The 25,107-nt window shown below is 20.5% G+C and overlaps 1 protein-coding gene across 5 annotated transcripts in view; it reads right to left on the reverse strand.

The window, feature by feature from the left end:
• LOC145291423 (uncharacterized) overlaps positions 1–25,107 on the reverse strand; it is a 117,192-nt gene that overhangs the window by 30,473 nt on the left and 61,612 nt on the right. For all 5 annotated transcript variants that reach the window (XM_080137253.1, XM_080137251.1, XM_080137254.1 and 2 more), the window contains exons 3-4: positions 18,268–18,360; positions 17,594–17,686 (exon numbers count right to left, since the gene is read on the reverse strand). In XM_080137253.1, coding sequence (XP_079993379.1) covers positions 17,594–17,686; positions 18,268–18,360 — 186 coding nt within the window. The remainder of the gene's footprint in view (positions 1–17,593; positions 17,687–18,267; positions 18,361–25,107) is intronic.

Below are 25,107 nucleotides of genomic sequence, written 5' to 3' on the forward strand. Positions count from 1 at the left end.
ATTTATTCAAATTTTATTGATGTTATTTATTCAATTTTTATTGATGTTATTTATTCAATTTTTATTGATGTTATTTATTCAATTTTTATTGATGTCATTCATTCAATTTTTATTGATGTCATTTATTCAATTTTTATTGATGTTATTTATTCAATTTTTATTGATGTTATTTATTCAATTTTTATTGATGTTATTTATTCAATTTTGATTGATGTCATTTATTCAAATTTTATTGATGTTATTTATTCAATTTTGATTGATGTTATTTATTCAATTTTTATTGATGTTATTTATTACATTTTGATTGATGTCATTTATTCAAATTTTATTGATGTTATTTATTCAATTTTTATAGATGTTATTTATTCAATTTTTATTGATGTCATTCATTCAATTTTTATTGATATCATTTATTCAATTTTGATTGATGTTATTTATTCAATTTTGATTGATGTTATTTATTCAATTTTTATAGATGTTATTTATTCAATTTTTATTGATGTTATTTATTCAATTTTTATTGATGTCATTTATTCAATTTTTATTGATGTTATTTATTCAATTTTTATTGATGTTATTTATTCAATTTTTATTGATGTCATTCATTCAATTTTTATTGATGTCATTTATTCAATTTTTATTGATGTTATTTATTCAATTTTTATTGATGTTATTTATTCAATTTTTTTATGTAATTTATTCAATTTTTCTTGATGTTATTTATTCAATTTTTATTGATGTTATTTATTAAATTTTTATTGATGTCATTTATTAAATTTTTATTGATGTTATTTATTCAATTTTTATTGATGTTATTCATTCAATTTTTATTGATATCATTTATTCAATTTTTATTGATGTCATTTATTCAATTTTTATTGATGTCATTCATTCAATTTTTATTGATGTCATTTATTCAAATTTTATTGATATCATTTATTCAATTTTTATTGAGGTCATTTATTCAATTTTTATTGATGTCATTTATTCAAATTTTATTCATGTTATTTATTCAATTTTTTATTGATGTCATTTATTCAAATTTTATTGATGTTATTTATACACTTTTTATTGATGTCATTTATTCAATTTTTATTGATGTTATTTATTCAATTTTTATTGATGTCATTTATTCAATTTTTATTGATACCATTATTTACTTTTTATTGATGTCATTCATTCAATTTTTATTGATGTCATTTATTCAATTTTATTGATGTCATTTATTCACTATTTATTGATGTCATTCATTCAATTTTTATTGATGTCATTTATTCAATTTTTATTGATGTCATTCATTCAATTTTTATTGATGTCATTCATTCAATTTTTATTGATGTCATTTATTCAATTTTTATTGATGTTATTTATTCCATTTTTATGTTATTTATTTTATTTTTTTATGTTATTTATTCAATTTTTATTGATGTTATTTATTCAATTTTTATTGATGTTATTTATTCAATTTTTATTGATGTCATTTATTCAATTTTTATTGATGTCATTTATTCAATTTTTATTGATGTCATTTATTCAAATTTTATTGATGTTATTTATTCAATTTTTATGTTATTTATTCAATTTTTTTATGTTATTTATTAAATTTTTATTGATGTTATTTATTCAATTTTTATTGATGTTATTTATTCAATTTTTTATGTTATTTAGTCAATTTTTTTATGTTATTTATTCAATTTTTATTGATGTTATTTACTCAATTTTTTATTGATGTTATTTATTAAAATTTTATTGATGTTAATTATTCAATTTTTTTATGTTATTTATTCAATTTTTTTATGTTATTTATTCAATTTTTTTATGTTATTTATTCAATTTTTATTGATGTTATTTATTCAATTTTTTATGTTATTTATTCAATTTCTTTATGTTATTTATTCAATTTTTATTGATGTTATTTATTCAATTTTTATTGATGTTATTTATTCAATTTTTTTATGTTATTTATTCAATTTTTATTGATGTTATTTATTCAATTTTTTATGTTATTTATTCAATTTTAATTGATGTTATTTATTCAATTTTTTATATTATTTATTCAATTTTTATTGATGTTATTTTTTCAATTTTTATTGATGTCATTCATTAAATTTTTATCGATATCATTTATTCAATTTTTATTGATGTTATTTATTCAATTTTTATTATGTCATTTATTCAATTATTATTGATGTTATTTATTCAATTTTTATTATGCCATTAATTCAATTTTTATTGATGTTATTTATTCAATTTTCATTGATGTCATTTATTAACTTTTTATTGATGTCATTTATTCAATTTTTATTGATGTCATTTATTTAATTTTTATTGATGTTATTTATTCAATTTTTATTGATGTCATTTATTCAATTTTTATTGATGTCATTTATTCAATTTTAAATGATGTCATGTATTCGATTTTTATTGATGTTATTTATTAAATTTTTATTGACGTCATTCATTCAATTTTTATTGATGTTATTTATTCAATTTTTATTGATGTTATTTATTCAATTTTTATTGATGTCATTAATTCAATTTTTATTGATGTTATTTATTCAATTTTTATGATGTCATTAATTCAATTTTTATTGATGTTATTTATTCAATTTTTATCGATGTCATTTATTCAATTTTTATTATGTCATTTATTCAATGTTTATTGATGTTATTTATTCAATTTTTATTGATGTCATTTAATCAAATTTTATTGATGTCATTTATTCAATTTTTATTGATGTTATTTATTCAATTTTTATTATGTCATTTATTTAATTTTTATTGATGTTATTTATTCAATTTTTATTGATGTCATTTATTTAATTTTTATTGATGTTATTTATTCAATTTTTATTGATGTCATTTATTCAATTTTTATTATGTCATTTATTCAATTTTTATTGATGTTATTTATTCAATTTTTATTATGTCATTTATTTAATTTTTATTGATGTCATTTATTCAATTTTTATTGATGTCATTTATTTAATTTTTATTGATGTTATTTATTCAATTTTTATTGATGTCATTTATTCAATTTTTATTGATGTCATTTATTCAATTTTTATTGATGTCATTTATTCAATTTTTATTGATGTTATTTATTCAATTTTTATTATGTCATTCATTCAATTTTTATTGATGTTATTTATTCAATTTTTATTGATGTTATTTATTCAATTTTTATTATGTAATTCATTCAATTTTTATTGATGTTATTTATTCAATTTTTATTGATGTCATTCATTATATTTTTATTGATGTCATTTATTCATTTTTTATTGATGTTAGGTATTCAATTTTTATTGATATCAATTATTGTTTATTCAAATTTTATTGATGTTATTAATCCCCTTTTTATTTATTCACTTTTTATTGATGTTATTTATTCAAATTTTATTGATGTTATTTATTCACTTTTTATTGATGTCATTTATTCAATTCTTATTGATGTAATTTATTGAATTTTTATTAATGTTATTTATTCAATTTTTATTGATGTTATTTATTTGATTTTTATTGATGTTATTTATTCGATTTATATTGATGTTATTTATTTAATTTTTATTGATGTTATTTATTCAATTTTTATTGATGTTATTTATTCAATTTTTATTGATGTTATTTATTCACTTTTTATTGATGTTATTCATTTAATTTTTATTGATGTTGTTTATTAAATTTTTATTGATGTTGTTTATTAAATTTTTATCGATGTCATTTATTGAATTTTTATTGGTGTCATTTATTCAATTTTTATTGATGTCACTTATTCAATTTTTATTGATGTCATTTATTCAATTTTTATTGATGTCATTTATTCAATTTTTATTGATGTTATTTATTCAATTTTTATTGATGTCATTTATTAAATTTTTATTGATGTTATTTATTAAATGTTTATTGATGTTATTTATTAAATTTTTATTGATGTCATTTATTCAATTTTTATTGATGTTATTTATTCAATTTTTATTGATGTCATTTATTAAATTTTTATTGATGTTATTTATTCAATTTTTATTGATGTTATTTATTCAATTTTTATTGATGTCATTTATTAAATTTTTATTGATGTTATTTATTAAATGTTTATTGATGTTATTTATTAAATGTTTATTGATGTTATTTATTAAATTTTTATTGATGTCATTTATTCAATTTTTATTGATGTCATTTATTCAATTTTTATTGATGTCATTTATTCAATTTTTATTGATGTTATTTATTCAATTTTTATTGATGTCATTTATTCAATTTTTATTGATGTTATTTATTGACTTTTTATTGATGTTATTTATTCAATTTTTATTGATGTTATTTATTCAATTTTTATTGATGTTATTTATTAAATGTTTATTGATGTTATTTATTAAATTTTTATTGATGTCATTTATTCAATTTTTATTGATGTTATTTATTTAATTTTTATTGATGTCATTTATTCAATTTTTATTGATGTTATTTATTCAATTTTTATTGATGTTATTTATTCAATTTTTATTGATGTCATTTATTAAATTTTTATTGATGTTATTTATTAAATGTTTATTGATGTTATTTATTAAATTTTTATTGATGTCATTTATTCAATTTTTATTGATGTTATTTATTCAATTTTTATTGATGTCATTTATTCAATTTTTATTGATGTTATTTATTCAATTTTTATTGATGTTATTTATTCAATTTTTATTGATGTCATTTATTAAATTTTTATTGATGTTATTTATTAAATTTTTATTGATGTCATTTATTCAATTTTTATTGATGTTATTTATTCAATTTTTATTGATGTCATTTATTCAATTTTTATTGATGTCATTTATTCAATTTTTATTGATGTCATTTATTCAATTTTTATTGATGTCATTTATTAAATGTTTATTGATGTTATTTATTAAATTTTTATTGATGTCATTTATTCAATTTTTATTGATGTTATTTATTCAATTTTTATTGATGTTATTTATTCAATTTTTATTGATGTCATTTACTCAATTTTTATTTATGTTATTTATTCAATTTTTATTGATGTCATTTATTCAATTTTTATTGATGTCATTTATTAAATGTTTATTGATGTCATTTATTAAATTTTTATTGATGTCATTTATTCAATTTTTATTGATGTTATTTATTCAATTTTTATTGATGTTATTTATTCAATTTTTATTGATGTCATTTATTCAATTTTTATTGATGTTATTTATTCAATTTTTATTGATGTTATTTATTCAATTTTTATTGATGTTATTTATTCAATTTTTATTGATGTCATTTATTAAATGTTTATTGATGTTATTTATTAAATTTTTATTGATGTCATTTATTCAATTTTTATTGATGTTATTTATTCAATTTTTATTGATGTCATTTATTCAATTTTTATTGATGTCATTTATTCAATTTTTATTGATGTTATTTATTCAATTTTTATTGATGTCATTTATTCAATTTTTATTGATGTCATTTATTCAATTTTTATTGATGTCATTTATTAAATTTTTATTGATGTTATTTATTCAATTTTTATTGATGTCATTTGTTCAATGTTTATTGATGTTATTTATTCAATTTTTATTGATGTTATTTATTCAATTGTTATTGATGTTATTTATTCAATTTTTATTGATGTCATTTATTCAATTTTTATTATGTCAGTTATTCAATTTTTATTGATGTTATTTACTCAATTTTTATTATGTAATTCATTCAATTTTTATTGATGTTATTTATTCAATTTTTATTGATGTCATTTATTCAATTTTTATTGATGTAATTTATTCAATTTTTATTAATGTCATTTATTCAATTTTTATTGATGTTATTTATTCAATTTTTATTGATATCATTCATTACATTTTTTATTGATATCATTTATTCAATTTTTATGTATGTCATTCATTCAATTTTTATTGATATTATTGATTCAATTTGTATTGATATCATTTATTCAATTTTTATTGATGTCATTTATTGAAATTTTATTGATGTTATTTATTCAATTTTTTATTGATGTCATTTATTCAAATTTTTATGATGTTATTTATAAACTTTTTACTGATGTTATTTATTCAATTTTTATTGATGTTATTTATTCAATTTTTATTGATGTCATTTATTCAAATTTTATTGATATCATTTATTCAATTTTTATTGATGTTATTTATTCAAATTTTATTGATGTTATTTATTCCATTTTTATTGATGTTATTTATTCACTTTTTATTGGTGTCATTTATTCAATTTTTATTTATGTCATTTATTCAATTTTTGTTGATGTTATTTATTCACTTTTTATTGATGTTATTTATTCAATTTTTATTGATGTTATTTATTCAATTTTTATTGATGTTATTTATTCACTTTTTATTGGTCTCATGTATTCAATTTTTATTGATGTTATTTATTTAATTTTTATTTATGTCATTTATTCAATTTTTGTTGATGTTATTTATTCACTTTTTATTGATGTTATTTATTCAATTTTCATTGATGTTTTTTATACACTTTTTATTGATGTCATTTATTGAATTTTTATTGATGTTATTTATTCACTTTTTATTGATGTTATTTATTCAATTTTTATTGAGGTTATTCATTGAATTTTTATTGATGTTATTTATTCAATTTTTATTGATGTCATTTATTCAATTTTTATTGATGTTATTCATTCAATTTTTATTGATGTTATTTATTCAATTTTTATTGATGTCATTTTGTTCAATTTTTATTGATGTTATTTATTCAATTTTTATTGATGTTATTTATTCAATTTTTATTGATGTCATTCATTCAATTTTTATTGATGTTTTTTATTCAATTTTTATTGATGTTATTTATTCACTTTTTATTGATGTAATTTATTCAATTTTTATTGATGTCATTCATTCAATTTTTATTGATGTTTTTTATTCAATTTTTATTGATGTTATTCAATTTTTATTATGTCATTTATTCAATTTTTATTGATGTTATTTATTCAATTTTTATTGATGTCATTTATTCAATTTTTATTGATGTCATTCATTCAATTTTTATTGATATCATTTATTCACTTTTTATTGATGTGATTGATTCAATTTTTATTGATGTTATTTATTCAATTTTTATTGATGTTATTTATTCGATTTTTATTGATTTCATTTATTTAATTTTTATTGATGTCATTTATTTAATTTTTATTGATGTCATTTATTTAATTTTTATTGATGTCATTTATTCAAATTTTATTGATGTCATTTATTAAATTTTTATTGATGTTATTTGTTCAATTTTTATTGATGTCATTTATTAAATATTTATTGATGTTATTTATTCAATTTTTATTGATGTTATTTATTCAATTTTTATTGATGTTATTTATTCAATTTTTATTGATGTCATTTATTCAATTTTTATTGATGTCATTTATTAAATTTTTATTGATGTTATTTATTCAATTTTTATTGATGTTATTTATTCAATTTTTACTGATGTTATTTATTCAATTTTTATTGATGTTATTTATTCAAATTTTATTGATGTCATTTATTCAATTTTTATTGATGTTATTTATTCAATTTTTATTGATGTTATTTATTCAATTTTTATAGATGTTATTTATTCAATTTTTATTGATGTTATTTATTCAATTTTTATTGATGTCATTTATTCAATTTTTATTGATGTTATTTATTCAATTTTTATTGATGTTATTCAATTTTTATTGATGTTATTTATTCAATTTTTATTGATGTCATTTATTCAATTTTGATTGATGTTATTTATTCAATTTTTATTGATGTCATTTATTCAATTTTTATTGATGTCATTTATTCAATTTTTTTTTATGTCATTTATTAAATTTTTATTGATGTCATTTATTCAATTTTTATTGATGTTATTTATTCAATTTTTATTATGTCATTTATTCTATTTTTATTGATGTCATTTATTCCATTTTTATTGATGTCATTTATTCAATTTTTATTATGTCAGTTATTCAATTTTTATTGATGTTATTTATTCAATTTTTATGTATGTCATTCATTCAATTTTAATTGATGTTATTTATTCAATTTTTATTGATGTCATTAATTCAATTTTTATTGATGCCATTTATTCAATTTTTATTGATGTCATTTATTCAAATTTTATTGATGTTATTTATTCAATTTTTTATTGATGTCATTTATTTAAATTTTATTAATGTTATTTATTAACTTTTTATTGATGTCATTTATTCAATTTTTATTGATGTCATTTATTCAATTTTTATTGATGTTATTTATTCAATTTTTATTGATGTCATTTATTCAAATTTTATTGATGTCATTTATTCAATTTTAATTTATGTCATTTATTCAATTTTGATTGATGTCATTCATTCAATTTTTATTGATGTTATTTATTCAATTTTTATTGATGTTATTTATTCAATTTTTATTGATGTCATTCATTCAATTTTTATTGATGTTTTTTATTCAATTTTTATTGATGTTATTTATTCACTTTTTATTGATGTAATTTATTCAATTTTTATTGATGTCATTCATTCAATTTTTATTGATGTTTTTTATTCAATTTTTATTGATGTTATTCAATTTTTATTATGTCATTTATTCAATTTTTATTGATGTTATTTATTCAATTTTTATTGATGTCATTTATTCAATTTTTATTGATGTCATTCATTCAATTTTTATTGATATCATTTATTCACTTTTTATTGATGTGATTGATTCAATTTTTATTGATGTTATTTATTCAATTTTTATTGATGTTATTTATTCGATTTTTATTGATGTCATTTATTTAATTTTTATTGATGTCATTTATTTAATTTTTATTGATGTCATTTATTTAATTTTTATTGATGTCATTTATTCAAATTTTATTGATGTCATTTATTAAATTTTTATTGATGTCATTTATTAAATTTTTATTGATGTTATTTGTTCAATTTTTATTGATGTCATTTATTAAATATTTATTGATGTTATTTATTCAATTTTTATTGATGTTATTTATTCAATTTTTATTGATGTTATTTATTCAATTTTTATTGATGTCATTTATTCAATTTTTATTGATGTCATTTATTAAATTTTTATTGATGTTATTTATTCAATTTTTATTGATGTTATTTATTGACTTTTTATTGATGTTATTTATTCAATTGTTATTGATGTTATTTATTCAATTTTTATTGATGTTATTTATTCAATTGTTATTGATGTCATTTATTCAATTTTTATTGATGTTATTTATTGACTTTTTATTGATGACATTTATTCAATTTTTATTGATGTTATTTATTGACTTTTTATTGATGTTATTTATTCAATTTTTATTGATGTCATTTATTCAATTTTTATTGATGTCATTTATTGAATTTTTATTGATGTTATTTATTCAATTTTTATTGATGTTATTTATTCAATTTTTATTGATGTTATTTATTCAATTTTTATTGATGTTATTTATTGACTTTTTATTGATGTTATTTATTCAATTGTTATTGATGTTATTTATTCAATTTTTATTGATGTTATTTATTCAATTTTTAATGATGTCATTTATTCAATTTTTATTGATGTTATTTATTGACTTTTTATTGATGTTATTTATTCAATTTTTATTGATGTCATTTATTCAATTTTTATTGATGTCATTTATTGAATTTTTATTGATGTTATTTATTGACTTTTTATTGATGTTATTTATTCAATTTTTATTGATGTTATTTATTCAATTTTTATTGATGTTATTTATTCAATTTTGCTTGATGTCATTTATTCAATTTTTATTGATGTTATTTATTCAATTTTTATTGATGTTATTTATTCAATTGTTATTGATGTTATTTATTCAATTTTTATTGATGTTATTTATTGACTTTTTATTGATGTTATTTATTCAATTTTTATTGATGTTATTTATTCGATTTTTATTGATGTTATTTATGCAATTTTTATTGATGTCATTTATTCAATTGTTATTGATGTTATTTATTGACTTTTTATTGATGTTATTTATTGACTTTTTATTGATGTTATTTATTCAATTTTTATTGATGTTATTTATTCAATTGTTATTGATGTTATTTATTCAATTTTTATTGATGTTATTTATTGACTTTTTATTGATGTTATTTATTCAATTGTTATTGATGTTATTTATTCAATTTTTCTTGATGTTATTTATTGACTTTTTATTGATGTTATTTATTCAATTTTTATTGATGTTATTTATTCAATTTTTATTGATGTTATTTATTCAATTGTTATTGATGTTATTTATTCAATTTTTATTGATGTTATTTATTCAATTGTTATTGATGTTATTTATTCAATTTTTATTGATGTTATTTATTCAATTTTTATTGATGTTATTTATTCAATTGTTATTGATGTTATTTATTCAATTTTTATTGATGTTATTTATTCAATTGTTATTGATGTTATTTATTCAATTGTTATTGATGTTATTTATTCAATTTTTATTGATGTTATTTATTCAATTTTTATTGATGTTATTTATTCAATTTTTATTGATGTTATTTATTACATTTTTAATTGATGTTATTTATTCAATTTTTATTGATGTTATTTATTCAATTGTTATTGATGTTATTTATTCAATTTTTATTGATGTTATTTATTCAATTTTTATTGATGTTATTTATTCAATTTTTATTGATGTTATTTATTCAATTTTTATTGATGTTATTTATTCAATTTTTATTGATGTTATTTATTCAATTGTTATTGATGTTATTTATTCAATTTTTATTGATGTTATTTATTGACTTTTTATTGATGTTATTTATTCAATTGTTATTGATGTTATTTATTCAATTTTTATTGATGTTATTTATTGACTTTTTATTGATGTTATTTATTCAATTGTTATTGATGTTATTTATTCAATTTTTATTGATGTTATTTATTCAATTGTTATTGATATTATTTATTCAATTTTTATTGATGTTATTTATTGACTTTTTATTGATGTTATTTATTCAATTGTTATTGATGTTATTTATTCAATTTTTATTGATGTTATTTATTCAATTTTTATTGATGTTATTTATTCGATTTTTATTGATGTTATTTATTCAATTTTTATTGATGTTATTTATTCAATTTTTATTGATCTTATTTATTCAATTGTTATTGATGTTATTTATTCAATTGTTATTGATGTTATTTATTCAATTTTTATTGATGTTATTTATTCAAATTTTATTGATGTCATTTATTCAATTTTTATTGATGTCATTTATTCAATTGTTATTGATGTTATTTATTCAATTGTTATTGATGTTATTTATTCAATTTTTATTGATGTTATTTATTCAATTTTTATTGATGTTATTTATTCAATTGTTATTGATGTTATTTATTCAATTTTTATTGATGTTATTTATTCAATTTTTATTGATGTTATTTATTCAATTTTTATTGATGTTATTTATTGACTTTTTATTGATGTTATTTATTCAATTGTTATTGATGTTATTTATTCAATTTTTATTGATGTTATTTATTCAATTGTTATTGATGTTATTTATTCAATTGTTATTGATGTTATTTATTCAATTTTTATTGATGTTATTTATTGACTTTTTATTGATGTTATTTATTCAATTTTTATTGATGTTATTTATTCAATTTTTATTGATGTTATTTATTCAATTGTTATTGATGTTATTTATTCAATTTTTATTGATGTTATTTATTCAATTTTTATTGATGTTATTTATTCAATTGTTATTGATGTTATTTATTCAATTGTTATTGATGTTATTTATTCAATTTTTATTGATGTTATTTATTCAATTTTTATTGATGTTATTTATTCAATTGTTATTGATGTTATTTATTCAATTGTTATTGATGTTATTTATTCAATTTTTATTGATGTTATTTATTCAATTTTTATTGATGTTATTTATTCAATTGTTATTGATGTTATTTATTCAATTTTTATTGATGTTATTTATTCAATTTTTATTGATGTTATTTATTCAATTTTTATTGATGTTATTTATTCAATTTTTATTGATGTTATTTATTCAATTTTTATTGATGTTATTTATTCAATTGTTATTGATGTTATTTATTCAATTTTTATTGATGTTATTTATTCAATTGTTATTGATGTTATTTATTCAATTGTTATTGATGTTATTTATTCAATTTTTATTGATGTTATTTATTCAATTTTTATTGATGTTATTTATTCAATTGTTATTGATGTTATTTATTCAATTTTTATTGATGTTATTTATTCAATTGTTATTGATGTTATTTATTCAATTGTTATTGATGTTTTTATTCAATTTTTATTGATGTTATTTATTCAATTTTTATTGATGTTATTTATTCAATTTTTATTGATGTTATTTATTCAATTTTTATTGATGTTATTTATTCAATTGTTATTGATGTTATTTATTCAATTGTTATTGATGTTATTTATTCAATTTTTATTGATGTTATTTATTCAATTTTTATTGATGTTATTTATTAAATTTTTATTGATGTTATTTATTCAATTTTTATTGATGTTATTTATTCAATTTTTATTGATGTTATTTATTCAATTGTTATTGATGTTATTTATTCAATTTTTATTGATGTTATTTATTGACTTTTTATTGATGTTATTTATTCAATTGTTATTGATGTTATTTATTCAATTTTTATTGATGTTATTTATTGACTTTTTATTGATGTTATTTATTCAATTGTTATTGATGTTATTGATTCAATTTTTATTGATGTTATTTATTCAATTGTTATTGATGTTATTTATTCAATTTTTATTGATGTTATTTATTCAATTTTTATTGATGTTATTTATTTAATTTTTATTGATGTTATTTATGGACTTTTTATTGATGTTATTTATTGACTTTTTATTGATGTTATTTATTCAATTTTTATTGATGTTATTTATTCAATTTTTATTGATGTTATTTATTCAATTTTTATTGATGTTATTTATTCAATTTTTATTGATGTTATTTATTGACTTTTTATTGATGTTTTTTATTTAATTTTTATTGATGTTATTTATTCAATTTGTATTGATGTTATTTATTCAATTTTTATTGATGTGATTTATTCACTTTTAATTGATGTCATTTAATCAATTTTTATTGATGTCATTTATTCAATTGTTATTGATGTCATATATTGAATTTTTATTGATGTTGTTTATTCACTTTTTATTGATGTAATATATTTAATTTTTATTAATGTTATTTATTCAATTTTTATTGATGTTATTTATTCAATTTTTATTGATGTTATTTATTCAATTTTTATTGACGTCATTTATTCAAATTTTATTGATATCATTTATTCAATTTTTATTGATGTCATTTATTAAATTTTTAGTGATGTTATTTATTAAATTTTTATTGATGTCATTTTTTCAATTTTTTATTGATGTCATTTATTAGATTTTTATTGATGTCATTGGTTCAATTTTATTGATATCATTGATTCATTTTTTATTGATATCATTGATTCAATTTTAATTGATGTTATTTATTCAATTTTAATTGATGTTATTTATTCAATTTTTATTGATGTCATTTATTCACTTTTTATTTTTGTTATTTATTTAATTTTTATTCATGTCATTTATTCAATTTTTATTGATGTTATTCATGCAATTTTTATTGATGTTATGTATTCAATTTTTATTGATGTTATTCATTCAATTTTTATTGATGTTATTTATTCAATTTTTATTGATGTTATGTATTCAATTTTTATTTATGTTATTCATTCAATTTTTATTGATGTCATTTATTCAGTTTTTATGTATGTCATTTATTCAATTTTTATTGATGTCATTTATTCAATTTTCATTGATGTTATTTATACACTTTTTATTGATGTCATTTATACACTTATTATTGATGTTATTTATTTAATTTTTATTGATGTCATTTATTTTATTTTTATTGATGTTATTCATTCAATTTTTATTGATGTTATTTATTCAATTTTTATTGATGTTATTTATTCAATTTTCATTGATGTTATTTATGTAATTTTTATTGATGTCATTTATTTAATTTTTATTGATGTCATTCATTTAATTTTTATTGATGTTATTTATACAATTTTTATTGATGTTATTTATTCAATTTTCATTGATGTTATTTATGTAATTGTTATTGATGTTATTTATTTAATTTTTATTGATGTTATTTATTTAATTTTTATTGATGTTATTTATTTAATTTTTATTGATGTCATTTATTTAATTTTTATTGATGTCATTTATTCAATTTTTATTGATGTGATTTATTCACTTTTTATTGATGTCATTAATTCAATTTTTATTGATGTTATTTATTCAATTTTTATTGATGTCATTTATTTAATTTTTATTGATGTTATTTATTCAATTTTTATTGATGTCATTTATTCAATTTTTATTGATCACATTTATTTAACTTTTATTGATGTTATTCATTCAATTTTTATTGATGTCATTTATTTAATTTTTATTGATGTTATTTATTCAATTTTTAATGATGTTATTTATTCAATTTTTATTGATGTTATTTATTCAATTTTTATTGATGTTATTTATCCAATTTTTATTGATGTTATTTATTTAATTTTTAATGATGTCATTTATTCAATTTTTATTGATGTCATTTATTAAATTTTTATTGATGTTATTTATTCAATTTTTATTGATGTTATTTATTCAATTTTTATTGATGTTATTTATTCAATTTTTAATGATGTCATTTATTCAATTTTTATTGATGTCATTTATTAAATTTTTATTGATGTCATTTATTAAATTTTTATTGATGTTATTTATTAACTTTTTATTGATGTTATTTATTCAATTTTTATTGATGTCATTTATTAAATTTTTATTGATGTTATTTATTCACTTTTTATTGATGTCATTTATTCAATTTTGATTGATGTTATTTATTCAATTTTTATTGATGTTATTTATTCAATTTTTATTGATGTCATTTATTCACTTTTTATTGACATTATTTATTCAATTTTTATTGATGTCATGCAGTTTTTATTCATGTCATTGATTCAATTTTTATTGATGTTATTTATTCAATTGTTATGGATGTTATTTATTCAATTTTTATTGATGTTATTTATTCACTTATTATTGATGTCATGTATTTAATTTTTATTGATGTACTTTATTCAATTTTTATTGATGTCATGTATTCAATTTTATTGATGTAATTCATTCAATTTTTATTGATGTCATGTATTCAATTTTTATTGATATTATTGATTCAGTTTTTTTTATATCATTTATTCAATTTTTATTGATGTCATTTATTCAATTTTTATTGATGTCATTTATTTTATTTTTATTGATGTTATTTATTTAATTTGTATTGATGTTATTAATTCAATTTTTATTGATGTCATTTATTCAATTTTTATTGATGTTATTTATTTAATTTTTATTGATGTTATTTATTCAATTTTTATTGATGTTATTTATTCAATTTTTATTGATGTTATTTATTTAATTTTTATTGATGTCATTTATTCAATTTTTATGGATGTCATTTATTCAATTTTTATTGATGTTATTTATTCAATTTTTATATATATCATTGATTCAATTTTTATTGATGTCATTCAATTTTTATTGATATCATTTATTAAGTTTTTATTGATGTCATTTCTTCAATTTTTATTGATATCATTTATTGAATTATTGTTGATATCATGTATTCAATTGTTATTGATATCATTTTTTTTGAATTTTTATTGGTATTGTTTATTCAATTTTTATTGATATCATTGATTCAATTTTCATTTATATCATTGATTCAATTTTCATAGATATCATTTAATCAATGTTTAATGATATCATTTATTTTATTTTGTTCATAATATTCATTTATTTATTCATCAATATGCATATCAATACACATTCATTTATTTTTTAATAATATTATCTAATTAATCAGGGTTTGTTCATATCATTTATAGAGTTTCATTCAATTTTTTATGTATATCATTGATTCAATTTTTATTGATATCATTTAATCAATTTTTATTGATATCATTCATTCAATTTTCATTGATATCATTTATTCAATTTTTATTGATATCATTCATTCAATATCTTTTGATATCGTTCATTCAATTTTTATTGATATCATTCATTCAATATCTTTTGATGTCGTTCATTCAATTTTTATTGATATCAATCATTCAATATCTTTTGATATCGTTCATTCAATTTTTATTGATATCATTCATTCAATATCTTTTGATGTCGTTCATTCAATTTTTATTGATATCATTCATTCAATATCTTTTGATATCGTTCATTCAATTTTTATTGATATCATTCATTCAATATCTTTTGATATCGTTCATTCAATTTTTATTGATATCATTCATTCAATATCTTTTGATATCGTTCATTCAATTTTTATTGATAGCATTCATTTAATATCTTTTGAGATCGTTCATTCAATTTTTATTGATATCATTCATTCAATATCTTTTGATATCGTTCATTCAATTTTTATTGATATCATTCATTCAATATCTTTTGATGTCGTTCATTCAATTTTTATTGATATCATTCATTCAATATCTTTTGATGTCGTTCATTCAATTTTTATTGATATCATTCATTCAATATCTTTTGATATCGTTCATTCAATTTTTATTGATATCATTCATTCAATATCTTTTGATATCATTTATTCAATTTTTATTGATATCATTCATTCAATATCTTTTGATATCGTTCATTCAATTTTTATTGATATCATTCATTCAATATCTTTTGATGTCGTTCATTCAATTTTTATTGATATCATTCATTCAATATCTTTTGATGTCGTTCATTCAATTTTTATTGATATCATTCATTCAATATCTTTTGATGTCGTTCATTCAATTTTTATTGATATCATTCATTCAATATCTTTTGATGTCGTTCATTCAATTTTTATTGATATCATTCATTCAATATCTTTTGATGTCGTTCATTCAATTTTTATTGATATCATTCATTCAATATCTTTTGATATCGTTCATTCAATTTTTATTGATATCATTCATTCAATATCTTTTGATATCGTTCATTCAATTTTTATTGATATCATTCATTCAATATCTTTTGATGTCGTTCATTCAATTTTTATTGATATCATTCATTCAATATCTTTTGATATCGTTCATTCAATTTTTATTGATATCATTCATTCAATATCTTTTGATATCGTTCATTCAATTTTTATTGATATCATTCATTCAATATCTTTTTATATCGTTCATTCAATTTTTATTGATATCATTCATTCAATATCTTTTGATATCGTTCATTCAATTTTTATTGATATCATTTATTTAATTTTTAGTCATATCATTTATTCTAGTTTTATTCACATTCGTTCAACTTTCATTCATATCATTAATTTAATTTTAATTGTTACTTTTATTAATTTTTTTTTCACATCATGCATTCACTTTTACTTCAATTTTTATTCATACAAGTTTTTGCCTCTGTTATGTTGAGGCTCTGTTTACCAGAATTTGTACTTTTAATGAATCACCTGTTCAGTTTCTTGATCTTGTTTGGGTGTTTTTCCTTTTTTGGAGATAGCTCGTTTCTGGTTCCCTTTTGGTGTTATTTCCGGTTCTTTTTCCTGAAAAAAAAATTAATTCTTTTGATGAAAAACTTTTCTTTAACATAGACAGTTTATTTTAAAGTTCATTTGACACACGTTCTTTTTTTTAAATACCATACTAGACACAAAATGTTATATTCTATTTTTTTATATAACTCTTTCAATTTTTATTCATATTCATTCAATTATTATTTATATCATTCATTCAATTTCATTCAATTTGTTTTCATGTTATCCATTCAGTTTTTTTAATTTTTCATTCATATCATTTATTCACCTTTATTCATATTATTCCTTTAGTTTTTTTTTATATATATATTATTCTTTCAGTTTTCATTCATTAAATTTCTAATCACATAATTCAGTCAATTTTCATACATATTTCATTTTCCAATTTTTATTCATATCATTTATTCTAGTTTATATTCTCATTATTTGTTCAACTTTTATTCATATCATTAATTTAATTTTAATTTGTTTCTTTTATTCATTTTTTATTCACAGCATGCATTCACTTTTACTTCAATTTTCATTCATACAAGTTTTTGCCTCTTATGTTGAGGCTCTTTTGCCAGAATTTTGTACTTTTAATGAATCACCTGTTCAGTTTCTGGTTCTTGTTTGGGTGTTTTTCCTTTTTTGGAGGTAGCTCGTTTCTGGTTCCCTTTTGGTGTTGTTTCCGGTTTTTTTTCCTGAAATGAAAAAAAAATTAATTCTTTTGATGAAAAACTTTTCTTTAACATAGGCAGTTTATTTTAAAGTTCATTTGACACACATTCTTTTTTTAAATACCATGTTAGACACAAAAAGTCATATTCTATTGTCCCCCAGATTTGTGGATTTAAAACTCCTTTAAAGTAATCTTTCCATATTTACTTTCACATAATAAATTCAAATATCATCAGCAAGTTCCACACCATGTCACATACTTTTTTTTCCCAAATTAAACAATGTAAATGTGTGATGTCATTCACGTTCATGCCCAAGTCTAAGGAAGTAAAAAAAGGAAAAACTATAAGAAAAAAGACGAAATAAGTTTATCAGCAGAACAAAAGTTATAGAAAGCAAACTTAATAGAAAGACAATTAACAGAAAGTTATTCACAAAGACAGCTGAAATAGGATTGTTAATCAAGGTGTGTCAGGTCACTGGGACTAAAGATCAGAAATACAGGGCATATATTAAGGGTTAATTTACAGACAGTTTTAAGAGTGGCAGTGAATTTTGCAACAGTTTAAGATAAGGAAGCTTAACAGACAGTCTTGAGTTTGCAAAAGTTAAGAATAGTTTCAAGTTCAGCACAGTTGAATGCAGTTTGTGGTTGGAATCACATTAACATGAGCTGACATCAAATTATGTAAATGTGGACATTTGTGTGTAGAGGGTTATTTCACAGGATGGTATCACACATGCACCTAGAGACCAACTGATATACACAGAAAGTTTTTTGTTAATCTTGAATTTTCACTTTTTTTAGTTGTTTAATTTTTATTTTTAATTATGAAATTATGCGCACACCCTTCACAGCCATCAATGTAAAAGGGACAATCATACAGCCAGAAGAGAAGATATAAATAAAGACTACTGAAAGAATTATATAGTTGGCCGAGCGGAAACAGTAAGTTATCTGTTTGTTTGTGTATCTATCAGTTTATTTAATTATTGGTGTATCTGTACATTTATCAATTTATTTGTTTATTGATCTATCTATCGATCTATATATCTGCTTATCTATCTAACTAGCAGAATAAACAAGAAAAATGTACTATGTTTTGATAAGTGTATCAACCTATGGACTGGTCAAGTTTGCAATGGAAGGTCTGAACAGCTGACAAGAAAGACGTGTTGTCTGTCATGTGTTCTTGTTTACCAAAGCAAAGTGTGGAGCTGGATTGAAGACATTGAAGAGAGAGGATGATCTGAAAAAGGGGTCTCCTCACGAGGGGGAAGAGTCTCAGATGTGAGACGTATAAGAACTAATCAACCAAGCAAAGATTGTCAGTCACTCCTTTGCTATGACGACTACCTGAGAGAAATAAAAAAATATAAAAATACACAGTGAAAGAGTGTTGAGGTGTTATATAGTTGGCCAAGCGGAAGCAGTAAGGTCAGTTTTCATTTCTATCATTAATTCAATTATTATTAATTTTTATTCATATCATTCATTTATCATTCAAATCATCCGTTCTTGTTTCAGTCATTTTATGTTTTACAATCAGGAACCCATGCATGCACCCTTGACAACCAACAATGTGAGAGACGATCACACATCTTTATTTATACTCTTCTGCTCTCTACTTTGTTGAAATCCAATTTTCTTCCCACTTTCCCAAGCTTACAACTATAAACATGAAGATGGTATAGCAAAATATTTCAACCAATGGAAATTGTTCCAAACCCACAAAAACTAACACTTATATGTGAAAGTAATAAGATAATGCAAAGTTTAAAACTCCTTAAAGCAAAGTGATACACTGCCAAGAAGTTCAGACTTCAACAGCCCAAACCAAAGGATCTCAACACCTCATTCCTGCCTTTGTGCTGGGGATGGCAAAAGACCTCCCCGTAATCAGTATTTATCATTTGCACATGTATATCTATACTTCTTTAATTTTTTTTTGTGTATTGATATTCATATAAAAAACCTTTTTTTTCTATTAATATTTATTTGCTTTCCCACCACAGCAAAATGTGACACAAGGTCGTTTTTTAAGTGGGGTTAAACCAGCTCCCCCTGCCAAAAAAAGGCAAAAGGGGCCTTCTGGTTGAAACCAAAAATAATAATTGTCTTAGTATAGAGGGTTTCCCCTCCATTGACCGAGACAAATTATCTTAAGTGCAGCATCTGCAGAACAGATACTACACATTGAGATATTAAATCTTTTATTCAGGCTAAAATTACAATGTAAGTTCAAAGCAAACAAAAAACTTATGCACAAGGCCAACTCAAAAGGGTAGAAATTGGGGGTCGTTAGTCATCCTTGTCACTCCAGAACTAAACAAAAGTTTCTCTTAGCTAGTATCTTCTTTCACCATAATACCGCATTCACCCTTTCGTACTGGAGGACGTTCTACTTAGAACCCAATTGTTTAAAACCTGTTTTATTTATGTGTAAAAACAAAAAAGATAACAATAAAGTACAATAGTTCATTTGTATCACGGGCGGGGGAAGAAAAAATAACAGTGGTTAGTAGAATCTTCCCAACCCCGTCTAGTTAATAGACCATCCATTCTGCTCTGGTTTGTAAAGGAACCTGGGCTCCTGCAGGACAGTCTCTAAGAGGGGGTGCCCTCTAGATGGGAAGAAATGGAGAAAAGAAAAATTCTTGGGTGAGGGGGAGAGTGTTAGCGATTGATTTCTTTCTCTCCAATATGGGTGAAATTTAGAGTGAGGACTGAAAAGAAATATTGCAGATAGGATGGGTAGGGGATCTTGAAGGCTTCCTAGTTGGGGAGGGATGGAGCATTCACTCAGCTAGCTAAGAGGCTAAAAATTGATTACACTTGTAGGAACTGCGCGTTCCACAACTAGGCGGGGAACACATATTCAGAAAGAACTCTGAATTGTTCAGATGACTCGAACCTGACACCCAACGCCACGTGGACCGGATCTCACTCTGCTGCTAACCCAAACACATGCATAGCGGGTCGTCGGCCCTTTAGCCTCACCTCCTACCTTATCTATCTCAAGGTCTAAGATGGCATTTCAATACCCCATTAGCACTACCCACTTCCAACAATCTACAAACGCATCGAGCTGACTGAAGAATAAGATCCTCTCACAGCGGTGCTGGTGCATGAACTACGATCACCCAAAACACAGCATCTTTTACGGCAACATCGGCCATGCCCTTTGCATTCCTATGAACAATGTCGACCGTCGCGGAGAGGGTACGTTTAATCAGCAAGGAGATTCCTTTTCCCCCCGGGCTACCATATGCTGAGAAAACCACAAAATCTCAGTGCAGCTCATGACAGTCAACAGAAGAAATGCATGCAAAACTTTATATTTAGATTTAAGCCTGGAAAAATCGGTACAAAAGTGTGAAAATTTAAAAAACCTAGAATTTGCCAGGTGAAAGTCAAACTACAGCATTACAAATATGCATGCATAACATAATAGCTATTAGTTCATGTTTTAATTTTTTGCTTTGTAGCAAACATGTCTTCATAGGTCAGTCATTAATGTCAGAGGAAAAAATAAATAGTAAGTTAAACATTTTGGTTTCGATTCTTGGCATGAGTCTTCTTTTTTTTTTAACTTTTCAAATCATTAGTATGTATTGGGTTCAATATGATATAACAATAAGTATGAAATCTGTATTAATCAAAATATCATATTCAAGTGTATTTTACGACTGCCATACAGTCAAATACTCAAATACACACATATTCATACAATGAACATTTTTAAGTATGAACATTTTCATTACTGAGAAATTACTTTACTATTCCTTTACTTGTATAAAGTGTCCCTATTTACAATGCCTCCCTACGGGACAGAGTTAGACACCAGGGTCGTTTTTTAATGTGGAGAAAAGGAACAAAAATAAAAATTGTCTCAGTCGTGAAGAATTTCTCCTCCACTGACAGAGAACAAGAAATTGAAGTGCAGCATCTGAAGAACAGATACTACACTTTGAGGTATTTATTTGCTCCCCCACTGAGCAAATTAGGCACAAGGCTGATTTTTAAAGTGAGGAGTGAAGGGGAAATGGGGACCAACTCCCTGGGGAGTAGGGAAGCTGGATAGTGACAATTGGTATGAAGGGTTGCCCCTACATTGACCAAGGTCTTATAGGGGGGGTCGCCTCCACATATGGTCTTTGCTTGCAGTATCTGTCCAAACAGATACTACACTTTGATCTTGACCCGAATTGACTTGTATAAAGTGTTTATCAACTTTCGAATGTCTCACTTTTCATTCATAAAACTGTTTATGTTTTAGGTAGCACTTGTTACCTAGTTACTCTTCTATTCCGTTAATGTTTTATTTTACTTCATTTAATTATGCAGACTTGTTTATTTCTCTAAAAGTGACAATACAATCATACCAGAAGCAAACTGGGATCAGCCGCCTGGCCTTGATAAAAAAGACCCTGGCCCCTTACCATCAATAACTGCAGTAACTAAAAATAGGAAAACAAGAGATTTGAAAGCTCTGCCAAGCTGCTCAAAAGAAGCTATAGAAAAGAGAAACAATGAAATGGAGTTTCATTCCACATTAATAAACAAACTTTATTTGTCATTTTCGTTAGTAGTTTTGGTAGAAGAGAGAAACGTATTAGTAAGAGAGTTCATTGAAAGAGAGAAAAGTGTTCAATGTGTTTTAAGATAGATTTAATATCATGCCGGCTGGTTGAAGAAGAAAACAGTTCAGTCCACACATGTTTATAGTTAGTCGTCGCCTGGATGAATGAAGCCGCTTAAAGGAGAAAGAAAGGACAAAGACTTCAGTGTGTTGACGTGTTTTCATGAGTGTGTGGAAGTTGTAGCGACGAGAACAGTTTTGTTTGGGTACGACACGTGAAAGCAAGTAGGAGTTTGAAGAGGAGCTTGTTTGGTACTCACATTCGGCCTGAGGTGAAAGCCCCAAGCTAATGTGTGCTGCCAGCTGAAGCCAGGCGGAAAAGAAGAAGGGTTCATGATTTTGCCTTTTATATATTCTGTCACGTGACTGAGAGCTGGCTTGTGATTGGACAAACCAAGGAGAAATGGATTTCAAAGTTGTGAGAAGTAGTCTCTGCCTGTTTGTAGCAGCTGCTACAAAGGTACTGCTGTTTTCCTACCACTATTCAAAGTTTGGAAAGTGTAGCAAAACATTAAATCAGATGTTACTTGAGAGAATAAAAAAAATATTGCTAAAATGATAAATCTTATTTTAATTCCTATTAAAAGTCAGCATGGTTCATGGCTATACACAAAGACGTACTGATAATGGTGCCTCTCAATTCAGGTATGGAAGCACAGAATCGATACAATTTTCAATTATATTTTATGTTTATTTTTTTTAACTTAAACAGTTATTTAAAAAGATATGCGATTAATAAAAAAAACAATTGATAAAAACTTTATATATTTTTATAACTTTTTTGTTAATATATTTTTTCAAACATATTTTTTTTTTTTTTCAAATATACAGTTTTTTTTATTTAAACCAGCGTAATCTACTATGATTTTTTTATCAATTATTTTTTATTTTTGTTAATATATTTTTTATTTTTGTTAATATATTTTTTCAAACATATTTATTTATTTATTTTTCAAATATACACAGTTTTTTTTATTTAAACCAGCGGAATCTACTATGATCTTTTTTTTTTATCAATTATTAGTTTTTTATTTTTTAATCGCATATCTTTTCAAATAACTATGTTTATTTAAATTAATATTTTATATATTTTGTCAAACTATTTAGATATTTTAAAAATATATTTATTTACAGAAACATGAAAAAAACTATGTGTCACATTTTTAGCAGTTTAAAAAAGTGAATGTACAACAGAAAATAGTTGAACAGTTTAAAAATGTGAATATTTCACATCAAGCAACATAAATATGAATAGATTACACAGGTTTAAACAATAAAACTAACTATTTTTGAAAAAAAACAAAAAACAAAAAAAAAAACTAAATATGTTTGAAAAAATATATTACCAATGTTCCAATATGGCCTCATGCAATGTCAGAAACCATACTATAGTCTCACAAATGTGTAGTATTATATTGACATGCCAGATAATTTTGATCAATTATTATTATTAATATTCTTAAATGTTATGTAGCGGACAATATTCAGAAAAAATGTTTTAATAAAAATATTTATATCAGAAATGAAAAGAAATGTTAGTTTTCATAACTAGCATAAGCAAGAATGTTTGCTAGATAAATATATGTGACAGATATCATATGGTTGTGAATGATACGTGTTGATGACGTCATTAGAAGAGAGATGTTTTTGTATACATAGGGTTTTAGCATGGCTACCGAGAGAGAAAGAGGCTGGGGAACATGACAGCATGACGTCATTACCAGATCGACATGTAGGTAAAGGACGCCTAAAGTTTTATGTGTTCAACCACGTGGCCACACTAATAGGCATAAAAAACATTTTTCGTTGCCTGAGAAAATGACTGTGGTAATTTTATGAAGGCAGTTCAAATATGCATGTATTTTTTTCTCATAAAAAACAATTCTCCATTTGGATAATTATATAATTGCAATTATTATAATTGCACATTGAGATAATTTTAAACTAATAAAATATAGCAGTAAGTGAACTTGTTTTTGAACTTTTCTCATATGTCTATCGAAGAAAGTCCAATATTTCATTTTATTTATTTTTTTAAACTATAACGAAACAATTTTTATATAATAATATTTTTCAGTTCATTCTTTTAATAATAAATAAAACTTTTCATAGAGTATTTCCAAATAT

This window comes from Euprymna scolopes, chromosome 12, assembly GCF_053919585.1.
Source record: "Euprymna scolopes isolate OS-2025 chromosome 12, ASM5391958v1, whole genome shotgun sequence".
Classification (NCBI taxonomy): Eukaryota; Metazoa; Mollusca; class Cephalopoda; order Sepiida; family Sepiolidae; genus Euprymna; species Euprymna scolopes.